Here is a 12,753-nt window from a genome sequence, read left to right as displayed (position 1 = left end):
CGTCTCGTGCCCGATATCGACAATGCTCGATAAATATCAATCCAGTCTCGCGATGCAGAATATTATTTTTTTGTTGATGTACGCGGAAGCAGAAACCTTAAATAGAAGGCCCAGGCGCCCGCCGATATGTAGGTCGTAGGTCAACGATAGGTTGAATGGTATTCTTCGTCAATGTCCAGCTCGCTGCTAGGGAGGATGGAACAGCCGGTCAAGGACAGAGAGGAGGAGGGCGGCGGAGGAAGTGGGAGCCGTTTTGTTCTCCGTCTTTGTAGCTAGGGCGTAGAGTGAGCGCCAGTCTTTCACAGGTGTCGGGGAGTTACGGGAAAGGACGACGAGATATAGGATGGGGTAGGATGCTGTCGCAGTCAAACGGGCACGATAGGAACCGAAGGTATGACCAGCAGTGTTGCGTAAGAGGCTATGCTGGCGAGGTTGAGGCTGGAGGTAATGCAATTAATCTAAATTGTAGGTCGGAAAAATCAGCGACAGGGCCCATGCGGATTGAAGTTGTACATGTATGAGGGTCGGCAGTTGATCAGATTGAATCCGGCGGGGGGGTTTGGAAGCTGGGGAAATTGATTGCAACTGTCAGGTTAGGCCGGGGAGTTGCGGAGGAGAGAAGATGAGGTAAGAGATGTGCGTTAGGTAGGGAGGGAGGCAAGTTGATAATAATGACGATCGCGAAGGTTTGGGGCCGTCTAGTATTATTTTGGTTCCGGTTAATAATTTTTTCCCCCTTTTCTCCTCTCTTTTTGGGGGGGTTAATACATACACGATAGTAAAGGAAAATGCGGGGAGAAAGCTGTTCGTCTACTTCGTCTGAGATGCGGCAAACGGTGCAGGTGATGAGTAAGGTTAAAAAAGGGAAGATAAGACATAAGACATGGGACAATAGGTATCCCAAGAGAAGGGCTCTGGGGGTCAGAAAGAACGTGCTAGACTCTGGTGGAGCCTTTGGTAGCGATGCCAAGCAACCCCAAGCAACGAGGGTTACCGTCTCACCGTACATATACATACAGTATTAGGGTAGTTTTTAGGGTACCTAGCAGATAGGTACATGCGTCTCTAAAGTGTGGATGCTTGTAGCTAGCTACCTACATAAGGTAAGGTAAGGTCTAACGTATGCGGCGGTATGGGTATGGGTATGGGTACGGATATGGATATGGATATGGATATGGATGTCAGGTAAGTATGGGGATATGTACGAGTGATGTATGATTATATGTAGATGTAGGTACCTAACCTATCCTAAGGTAAGGGAGATGGAGATGGTGGTGGTGTAGAAGAAGCATGGAAGCATCAGAAGCGTGGGAAATGCAGAAACGATCACCTACCTGACATAGGTAATGTAATAGGTATGAAGAGAGCCAGCCTGATCGGATTGTTATACAACGTCAGGCTATGCGCAAGGTTAGCAAGGTTCGTTTTTTATCTTATATGTGCGCGGCTCGCGACAGACGTTATTAAGTGTGTAGGACAAGGGGCGCGTCCCGCCGTACCTGTCTGTGTGTCCCAAGGTTCCAAATATCCCGTGGGTGACGGGGACGACAGGTAATGTGACTTTATCTAGGATAAGGTTCCGGTTTATCTACTCTCAAAGGAGCAAGCCGGTTGGATCGGGGATCGGGGATCGGGGTTGGATGATGGATGCAACAACGTTGAAATTCTGGGCTTGGTGACAAGTTAATAAAGTTGGAAGAAGGGTTTGCATAGGTTGAAGGGTGAAGGGAAAGAAGGAAAAGAATAAATTGTGCGCTTGTCGAGGTTGCCGAGACGTATTAAAATAACGGATGAGAAAAAAATTAAGAGGGGAAGGGAAGTTGTAGTCGGCGTCGAGCAGATCATTGATAAATAAAATAGATATTGTCCAGATGAGATGCACAGACGTGACTGCCTTGACTTTCCATGTGTGCTGATAGGTTAGGTTAGGTAGGTATTTGTGGTAACTACCTCCCTTAAGATGGTTACACACGTTTTACCTACCTATTACCTATCTAAAAAATTTTAGGTTTAGGTTAGGTACCTACCTACCTAGATAGTATGTGTAGTACTAAGTACATTAATATTATTCTTAGTCGGGAACCGCTGCTTCCACTTCGAATCATCCGCGACACCGTCCGACTGGCGGCGGGACGTATTGTTAGGTACAATACCTACCTACCTTCCAGACCGCTATATAAATCTTTTAGGAGGGGCTTCTCCGTTCCGGCTCGAGTCAAGCTGTTCCCAAGGTTACCCAACTCCATAACTCGTACGTATATCGTATGTACGAGAGTGGATTCCCTCATCCTACTGGTAACAAAGGAAGCTCCGAGTCGTCGGTTTAGTCGTTTATCATGCTCGGGGCTCATTTGCGACAAAAGAATAATCAAATTGTTGGTGTGGGGTTAAATTGTCAACGTTGACGATAATACGTCCGACTCGATAAGCCACCCTGCCAGGTACGGTAGGAGGTTCAGACCTTTCTTCCCCTCCCTACCACATACGACTTACATACGACTTCCATAGAATAAATAGAACGGTCGTATTCTACTTGTGTAACACCTCGTTGGACATATGATATCCGTGGACGAGCACCTTCGAATGGCACGGCAGAGCGGGCATTTCAAGTAGATCAATGTGACATGCAGACGGGAGCCATCTAGTAAGATGTGCTGAACTCCCCAATGAGAAAGAGCCTAACGCCGCCGATCAGGCAACGCGATGGCACCTACTGCAAAGATCTCATATCGGAGCCCGGCTTTTGTTCGTCCCTTTGATTTGTATTTTCCTAAACCGGACAGCGACGGTTGATTCTCGATGTCCGATAGGTACAGTCACCATGTGCCGTTTCTAGTTGCTTACCATGTCTTATTTGCATTAGGTTAGGTATATATAAGGTAGCTTACAAGAACGAGTTCGTATCTCTCCACACTTACTACGTGGAGTACGTAACGGCAGTGAACCTCGACATCATGATCCTTGGCGGTGGCGACTTCAGGCAACCCGGTAACGTTGGTAGCATCGCTGTATCGCTGCATCACAAGCAGCCCATCGTAGTCTTTTCAACCGCCTTGGCCTCTGCTTGTCAGGTCTACCTACTTGGCACCTATAATTCCAACTTCGGCTGTAGTTTCTATTGGACTTTGCTAAAAGCTTGACACTGCAATTAATACCGGTATCGTGGCAGTTGCATACACGCCAGGCCTTTAGCAAGTCTAGATTGATTAGCCAAGATCACGTCCTAAGGAAGAAGCACTTAGCACGTCGTCTCCTTTTAAGTAGACAAGTAAAGGGTCCAATAGGAATTTGTTGCGCGAAGTCCTCTCGCGTGTCACAAAGTTATTAGACGTCTATATCACGCGTGGGATAATGCTATAAGAATACATCAACAAGCCGCTCAAACCGAGCTCCAAGCATCCTTCATGTATCACTGACATGCACGCGACAGCTCGACGGTAAGGGACCGGACAATTCATCATGCCTTCGGTGTGAACTCCTCCGGGAACGGAAAGGTAACCTTAAAGCTCACAGAGGTTGATACCTAGGTAGCGCACGGTCATCTTAAGGTGGTACTAGGTAGTCAAATGTCGGGTTTAGCAACACTATAAGCCCCACGCTTATAACAGTCTTAGGCCAGTGCCTCGTCTCGTCTACGTCTTCCGCTATCAGGCCATCGTGGCAGCGGTTAGATCCTTTAATAAATATTGATTGGATCGTCGGGTAGGGCGATTGGGACTAAGTATCACAGCAGCCGCAACGGGGAGATACCGCTTGACAGCTCCTATATTGAGAAGCTCATTGACGGGTGATAAATGATAACGAAGGGTTTAGGATAAGGTAGCCTCGGCTTGCTCATAGCATTGCCTACACCCGCAAACGGCTCCGACGTGCCCCGGTCCGTCGATGTATTCCGGATCGGGAAAGCTTGAGGTCAGTTGCCAGAGTTCTAGAACCTTTCCACCTTTTAACCAGAATGGGGTAGGGCTGAGGAGTTGGTACTATTTCCGAGACTCGATCTCCTTTCTCAGGTCCGGAAACCGATAGCACAACTTACAAGAGCGACACCCTATTACTATCTAAAAATTCAGTTGCCCGGAGAATTTATTTTGCTTGCTTCAACTCTGAGATGGGATTTGGCGGATTTCTTAAAAAGGTACTTATGTACCTAGGTACCTTACGTATTACTGCCAACCAATCCGGCCTGCCAACCAAACTTTCAAGCTTCCTATTTTTAGGATAACTCCAGTTGAGATCCGCCCCGCGACCTACCCTAGAGAGCCTAGCAGGGCCCCGCCAAGGGCCACTAACTAAGCCCCAGCCACATCTACAGAGCTGGTATAGGTGCTAGTTAGAACTTTAGCAGTAATGGTTCGGCTGGGAACAATAGCCTTTTTGCACCAAGTTTCAATTAAGTTGGTCTTTCCGGATCCTCCTTTCAATCCTTCTCGTTTCCGTCCTTACAAGACAGCATCCTTTTTTTTTGTTGCTACATGGCTACGTGGCTACGTGGCTACATAAGGTTATGTGATCTAGACCCTTGCGTCTTGTTTTTCTTATTCTTCTTGTTCGCTAAAATCTAAACTGTCCGCGAAAAAAAAAAAAAGAATTGCTAGGTTTAAATATGTGTCGCGCAAGTTGTGTGAAGATCTTGAGAATACGTGTGTGTGCATGCATGTATGTCTTGGGGGCAGTGGACAGACGAAAAGACACGTCAAGGGCATCGCCTCACCGGTATCTGAGGAAGCTGGTGTGTGTTAACGCCACAACGTTCTGGTAGTTGAACATGCGGGACGCACACAATAATAATATGCCCTAATCCAAAGAAATCGATCTTCATAGAACTAACTCTAGCCACATGCTGATCAACATTTCCAACTGAGCTTTTTTACACACGAATCTGTGTACGCGTCCCTGACCATTTTATGCTTCTCCACCACCTCTTTTTTGCTTTATTTGTGTCACCTACGTCAGGCTGCACAAACTGTGTTTGATTGCCGCGGCAGACAAACGAAAATGCTTCCGTCAGTTGTGTCGACCTTTACTATGTACCTAATGTGATAAGAGTACGTACCTAGGAAAGTGGCAGAGTGGTTGGGAAAGGTACGGCGTATCTACGCGAGTTTGAGTTTTACTAGGGCCCCTAGTCAATAAGCTGGGCAGGACTTGCGATTTGCCCTGTAGCGAAATGTTTAGCATGATGTCTGGTTCCAGCGGAGAAGTGTTGGCAGCGTTGGGCATAAATGGTAGGAAATGGGTGGTCAATCAAAATTTCATGATTAATTTTATGTTCATCTATTTTACCTATGTTCATCTCTTACATAACTTAGTACCAACGTACTATGTATTCTGTGTACATAATGTACATCGGACATTAAACAAACAAACAAACTGGAAATAATCATCATCGTACCTTTGAAGTACAAGACTGTGATATTACGACAATAGGCTACCAAGATGTCACTTTTTGTTTTTCGCATTTGTTTTTTGTTCGTACTAGGTTAGGTACTTACTTATGTGGTGGGGTAACATCCCGTCCCATTGGTTCAATTTAGAGCGGGGCTGAGTATCCCCTGGACAACTTTTGGTGTTATCGATGGGTGGGCTGACGTCGACTTGAAAGGGTCCCCCCGCCCGCACTAGAAGGGCCGGAGGGCTGGTTTGTGCAGCTAGGTAGAAACTGCGCCACGCTTGCTTAGGTTTTGATCAGTCAAGTCCATTCAAAGTTCCTTCTGATCGTCCCCTGAGCGTAATAAATACAACCGTCTTACCTCTTTTATTCACGTATTGCTGTTACGACTTTATTTATTCCCCCCCTTCGCGTAAATTGGGTTGGTCGTTGTTTATTTTCCCTTTTTCTTCCTCCATCTTCGACCCTTAATCAACCCATCAAATCCATATAAGCCTTAGGTATCGTATCTACTTTCGTTTAGATCCTAGATCAACGGCTTGCATTCGTTAAATCTACAAGCGACTCAAAAAGCACCTAATTTTTGATCCCTCTCGGTCGCACATAGACTGGTATACATCATGGGTGTTGGAAGATATGTATGCGTGGCTCTGCCATTCATATTAACCGTGGGCAGCATCGTCGCTTTGCTGATTGCTGGTCTCACCGGTGTTACCAATAACGGCCTATACATTTTCGAACTCGATACGAGGAACGTTTCTATCGATGCCAGTACCGCCCAGAGTTTCCTCGGCAACCTTACCAAGGCCGCAAACCTAGGAGATAGTATAGATAATATAGGGGATCAGGTTGACACCGCCGTAAACAACGCCCACAAAGCTGTCAGCCAAAATATCCACAATCACGATAATCAAATAAACTCCCGCTCGCCCGCCCCGCAAGATGCCTCGGATGTCTCCAGTATTATCGGCAGTCTTACCGGTTCCGGCGACAATATCACCGCCGCTGAGCTTGGCATCGACAACATCTATCAATTTACCCTTTGGAACTACTGTGCTATATCGTCCGATGGTTCTAAGAACTGCACCAAGGCTAAGTTCAACTGGGCCGAAGAGGACCTCAACACCTCGTGGGTCGATGAATTTGGCAAGCAGCTTGGTGGTAACATTACCATTCCTGACGAGGTGAACGACACTTTGGACACTTTCAAGACCCTCATCAAGTGGACTGAAGTCGTTTATATCATTGCCATGATTGGGCTTGGTCTCGAGTTAGCCGTTGGTCTGTTCACCGCTTGCTCCCGCCTAGTTTCATGCCTAACTTGGGTTATTTCTGGTTTCGCTACTGCCTTGGTTATCGCCGCTGCCTCTATGATGACTGCGCTAGCTGTAGTCGTCGTCGGTCTAGAGAAGAGCTCCTTGGACAAGTATGGCGGAGAGGCCCACTGGAACAACAACTTCTTAGCTTGCGTCTGGATCGGTGTTGCCTTTGCGCTCGGTGCTAGCTTTTTCTGGCTCTTCTCCGTCTGCTGCTGCAAGCCCGAGAACCGTCCCTACAATCGGGGTTCGGGATACGGTGGAGGCGAGAAGTTCGCTCCTAGCGGCTCGTACGCGCCGCTTGGTGAGAACCACAACACCGGATATAACAGCTATAGCGCCCCTCAGCGTGGCGGTGCTCGCTCGGACCTTGCTTACGAGCCCTACTCTCACGCCCATTAAATATAAAGGATAGACAATTTACAAAGAGGTGGATGGTTACAGATGTGTAAATTTTGCGTTCTGCTGGCGTTTAGGCCTGGGTATGACGAGATTGGATGGTGGTTACTGCAAAGGTTATTACTGGAGATACCTACGAACAGGGTAGATTGCGTGGTTTTCTGTTGATGGGAAATATCACAAATTATCGCGATATCACTTCGGAATATAGTGGCTAAAGATGAATGCCTTCATATAGGAGACAAGCTATCTATGCATTTATTTAAGACGCTGTTTCCCATCCGCAATACATAGTATAAATTTGTTATGTTTCGCTCTCGTGTGTGAAGATGTGGTGAGCTGAGCTGAGCTGAGTTGTCCTTGGACAACATTGACTATCGGAACAGGTAGCTTGAAGATGTGCATGTGTTGCTAAGCCATTTTGGCCGGAGCGGTGTAGTTGAACTGGAGCCGGGAGCACGTGGCACAAATGATGTAGATGCTTCATGCTGGTGACCCAGCTTGGCGGATATCTGGCTGCTACGCTATAGACCCTTACACTAATCCTTAATAGGATCCATTAGGTTGCAGGGACTAAGCTACCTAGGTCTAGGTGTGTATAGAGTTTAGCAGTTCTACAGTTAGGTAGTTGAGCGTTGTAACATGTGGCGTAAACTCGGGCTACTACATAATACTACCTACAACACTTCCGCAACGGCCCAGACTTTAAAGGGTGTATCGCCGTTTAACTGAATGCCTAGTAAAATGGATGTTCACAAAAGTCATGAATGCATTTAAGAGTAAGGCAGGTTTTAGCTTATGCACGTCTTCGTGTAACAACCTAAAATTTATTCTCAAGACAAGGTTATGTATTTTATTATTCACTCGCACATGGAAATCACGACGAGTACCCAATCAAACCCGATGTCTCGCGAGGTAAATACAAATCCATTTATTTATTTATTTTTCCTCATTCATTCATCGTGCTTTCATATACTTCGTATACATCACTACCTAACTGCCAACTTATACCACTTATTACATCCATTTAATTTGCACGCATCATATACTAACCACTAATATAGCTGGCCACCTACGGCAACCTCCACAGGGAACATGTATTAAATCCCATCACGGCCTTGGCCTTCTATACGTCGCAGGCCAATGGACAGGAGTACTTACTAGCTGGGGAAGACACCGACATAAAAATATATCATGTTCAAACCGCCCGCTTTTGCGGCCAGCTACCAATATTCCAGGCCCAGTCTATCCACGGAATCTCCGTGCCGTCTCTGGATGCATCTAACCAGCCTCATCTGATTCTCGTCTGGGGTGGACATCATGTCAAGGCCCTATCGAATGAGATAATCGAAGATATTCTTCTGGGCCGTGATCCCAAGCTGGATTCGACGAAAAATGTCGAAGCCAAGGCCCCTGATTGGATTTTCGACGGGAGGATCTCACCCTTTGGCGACGGACGTATCGTTCTACTTACTGCCCACAACGAAGTTATTCAGGCAGATGTAGACAAAGACCAGGGCTCTATCATCTTCAATTGTATCCAATCACCTTCAAGACCTATTTTATATTCGGGCAACTTCTTCTGGGCATCAAAGGACTGCGTACTCGTGGCTGCCGGAACAGTATTTGGTGAGATCGTTGTCTGGAAATGCTACCTCGAAACCCCAGAATCAAACCAGAACTGCGAGGTTTCATTCGTATTCACCGGCCATGAAGGCTCTATATTCGGGGTTCATATTTCCCCCGAGATCCAAACTTCGCAGGGAGAGACACTGAGGTTACTAGCGAGCTGTAGTGATGATAGGACCATTCGAGTCTGGGACATTACCGAAAGAAACGGGAAATCCGAACACCAAAACCAGAAGGGATACGAAGACCATATCTCTGAAGCGCGGGAGACGGGATTCGGTAATAATACCGAGGACACAGCTCACGACGACCGGTCGGCAAGATGCTTAGCTACCGTCATGGGACATGCATCAAGAATATGGCAAGTTGAATTTCCACAATTACAGCCGTTATCCACGAACTCGGATGTCGTTGAGCTCTACTCATTTGGTGAAGATGCCACGGCGCAGAAATGGAAACTTTCTCTAGATACCGAGACTCAGGGGCTGGATGTCTCAAAGACCGCCAAGTTGACTCACCAATCTACTACATCAAACCACAGTGGGAAACATATTTGGTCCCACGCTATAACATCTACGGGCGACGATATCCTCGTTGCAACCGGCGGTGCCGATGGAAAAATCGCTATAATAGGAGCTGGTGTAAGGTCTCTATCACCAGGAGTGATAGGCGGTGACCAGACGAAGCCCACTAGTATAGTATTAAATGGAAGCAAAAGCGTTACGTGGTCTCTATCAGATGTAATACAGTCTTCTCAGACCAATCATGCAACGGCCAGTCTTGAGGAATCAAACGGCATCTCGACCCCTCTAGCCTTACCTTCGCAGGGCGCCAAACCGAAAAACGCAAGAGAAGGGTTCAACCGTTATACGTTCATCTCCGACAGTCGACTGCTCGCCGCCACAAATTCAGGCCGAATATTTGTTGGCTTTTTTGAGGATGGACTCTCATGGGCTGAGCTAACCCTCCCTAATGAGACTGGCCAGATAGTCTTTTCTCACCCTTTCCTCGGAGCATCGACAGCCGATCCTATAGCTCTCGTTGGTACTAATGGTGGTGAAATTTACTATTATGGCGAATTAGGGGGGCCATCTCTTCAACTCATGACTAAAGTGGATGGGAAGATTGCGGATATCTTCTGCCTATCTAATGCCAGCGTGATGGCTGGTCACAAGCATGTGGATTTTCTCACTACTATCCTGCGCAGTACCAATGCTATCCTCACTCAATTTGATCCTCATAATTCGGCGCTAAAACATACAGAAGTCGCATTAGAACCAGGGTTTATGGTTACTGCTGCTACATTCACTCGGGAGTATCTCGTGCTTGGGTCTAGGAAAGGGGTTATCGCTGTCCTTAAACGAGACGATGATGACAAATACTCGCCCATTTCTACTATAGAGGTGCATAGAGACGAAGCAATCACATCGATACTCCCACTTGGCCATAGTGATGGCCAACCACAAAGCTACATATTAAGCACGTGTCGCGATGGGAGATATAGGATCCATGAAATCCCAACAACGGCTAACCAGCTCGACGCCATACTGGTCCATGAGATATTGCCGCCATTTGTCTCGTCCATCGAGGGGGCTTGGTTCTCCGATAACGGCGATGGAACCAAGGATCTCATGCTCTGCGGTTTTCGGAGTAGCAATCTAGTGGTCTGGAACGAGACCCTGCGCCACGAAGTCGCCACCGTCGATTGCGGAGGCTCGTCGCGAAGCTACGCTTGGACTCCTTTGAGATACCGACATGATGGGTTTCGATTTGTATTTACTAAGGCGGGGCAGATGCACGTCTTCTCGCAGATATGTGCACCTCACAAGACCCTCAAGGCGGGGGGTCACGGTCGAGAAATTAAGGCGGTGAGCGCCTCTACAGGACGCTATATTGCTACGGCTGCTGAGGACACTGTGATACGGATATGGGAATACGATGACCAGCAGCAGCAGCAGCCCAGCCACGGCAATAATGATACGAGGCTACGTTGCGTTGCGGCTCTAGAGAGGCATGCTACGGGTATTCAAGCTCTGAAATGGTACAAAGATGAGTACTTATTTAGTAGTGGTGGCAACGAGGAATTCTTCGTATGGAAGATTAATCGGCTGCAATGTAGCGACTTTAGCGGGCTTGCCGTTGTATGCGAAGCTGTGTTCCCTGACCGATCCGAGGTGGGAGACGCGCGCATCACAGATTTTGACGTGTCTTGCACTACAAGCGACGGAGAAGGCGAATGTGAATTTGTCATATCTATGGTCCTATCAAACTCGACGTTGCAGACGTATACCTACAACCGTGTATCAGGGTTCCGTCTACTAAGGAGAACAACGTATACAGGAGCTTGTCTTACACAAGTACGCCAGTTGGATAACGACTATGTCTTGACTGCAGCTACAGATGGATACTTGGCTATCTACTCCAAAACAAAACCCGAAGGTGATGTGGAAAGTCCAAGCAAGACCGACGCTGCGCTGGCCGTCACGAAATTACACCAGAACACTATCAAATCTTTGGACGTGCGCCAAGTAGCTACGCTCCAAGCTGACGGTGGTGCCTCGGACTACCTCATCGTAACAGGCGGCGACGACAACGCGCTAGGTGTCACGCATATCCGTATTTCTTCCTCTCCTATATCTTCTTCCTCCGAGTCCCGAAGAGACGACGCGGCGGCCGTTACGATCAAGAGCAAAGCTATCATTCGCTCCGCACACGCCGCGGCTATTACGGGCGTAGCCTTTGCGCACCTGGATAGTGATAGCGCGCTCGTGGTTACGGGGAGCAACGATCAACGCGTTAGGATCTGGCGGCTCCTTGGGTGGCAACAGCAGCAGCAGCAGCAGGTAAGGGCGCAGTTGGTCGATGAGCGGTATAGCTCCGTTGCTGACGCGGGCGATTTGGATGTCTTTGAGGGTGAAGGCGAGGGCGAAGAGGGAGAAGGGACGGAAAAGCGGAACAAAAAGAAAGTGATAGTGGTCGGCGTCGGCCTTGAGATCTGGGAGTTGGAGGTATGAGGTACTTACTATATCTTACTATATGGGACATGAAAAGGGGGTTGAGATAAGTTGCTGATGGTAGGGGTTAGAAACTGTGACTACCTAACCTAACCTAATCTAAGGTACTGCTTCTAGCTGTGTCTTCGTATTACCTGTCTAGGTATCTTCTACGTGACCCAGAGACATGTCTGCCTGTCTGTCTACCTTACCTGAGGCAGGTACTAGGTAGGTTAGGTAGGTTCATAGCAATGGATCTCGTTAGTTTCCATGCCACACAGTTACTGCACTGATTACCTCCGACCTTACCTCTAGGTAGGTATGTTCTTTTGACAATGTAGTCCTTGCTCTCGTCGAGCCTCCCCATCCCAATTACATCAATCAATCAGTCATTCATTCATTTATTCACACGTATTCAAAGGCAAAGACACATAATATTAAACACTCTCGAAAGTCTAAAATTCCTAGTGTATTGTATTTTTCAACTGGTTTCAATTACTACATGTATGTGTGCGCGAGCAGGTTAGATCCCAGGATATATATAAGGTATGTATGTGTGTGTGTGTGTTTCAACATGGCTTCATATCCTGTCCGCATTCCTATTCCCATTCCCTTCCCCCTTCGTCCCTGTCTGTCTGTCTGTCTTTATCCAACCTACCTCATCTCATCTCGTTTTTTTCTTATCTTGCTTGTTGTCTTGTTGTTTCCCCCACTTGTCACAATGATGGGTGTGCCGTAACCACCACCACCACCACCGCCGCCGGTACCAACACTCACTCACTCACTATATCACCTTTACTTATTCCCAATCTCTGGTGCCCCGGAGTGAAGTTTTTTTAAAAGAAAAAAAAATAAATAAAAATAAAATGAAACCGCATTATGATGATGTTGCGGCGTAATAAAAGATCACATGATAAAACCAACAAATGGAGTTAAAATATATATCCAGGGAAAAAAAAAGTAAAAAAAAAAGTAAAAACAAAGAACCAGGGAGAGAACCCGTGTCCCGTACGCCAATAAAAAAAAT

The 12,753-nt window shown here is 47.1% G+C and overlaps 2 protein-coding genes across 2 annotated transcripts; both read left to right on the top strand.

Annotated features, from left to right (window-relative positions):
- Nucleotides 1–5,913: 5,913 nt before the first annotated feature.
- F4812DRAFT_444695 (SUR7/PalI family-domain-containing protein) lies at nucleotides 5,914–7,412 on the top strand. Its single transcript, XM_047935519.1, has one exon. It carries the CDS (start codon nucleotides 6,010–6,012, stop codon nucleotides 7,105–7,107), a length of 1,098 nt encoding a protein of 365 aa, XP_047786431.1. The 5' UTR covers nucleotides 5,914–6,009; the 3' UTR covers nucleotides 7,108–7,412.
- A 537-nt stretch (nucleotides 7,413–7,949) lies between these two features.
- Nucleotides 7,950–12,114, top strand: F4812DRAFT_444692 (WD40 repeat-like protein; the record flags this gene model as incomplete). Its single annotated transcript, XM_047935518.1, has 2 exons — nucleotides 7,950–8,019; nucleotides 8,169–12,114. Coding segments are annotated over 2 exons (3,649 nt in total), but the record flags the coding sequence as incomplete, so codon positions are not given.
- Nucleotides 12,115–12,753: the final 639 nt, after the last annotated feature.

This window comes from Daldinia caldariorum, assembly GCF_022478825.1.
Source record: "Daldinia caldariorum strain CBS 122874 unplaced genomic scaffold F4812scaffold_22, whole genome shotgun sequence".
Taxonomy (NCBI): Eukaryota; Fungi; Ascomycota; class Sordariomycetes; order Xylariales; family Hypoxylaceae; genus Daldinia; species Daldinia caldariorum.
This window is presented reverse-complemented; position numbering and strand designations above follow the sequence as displayed.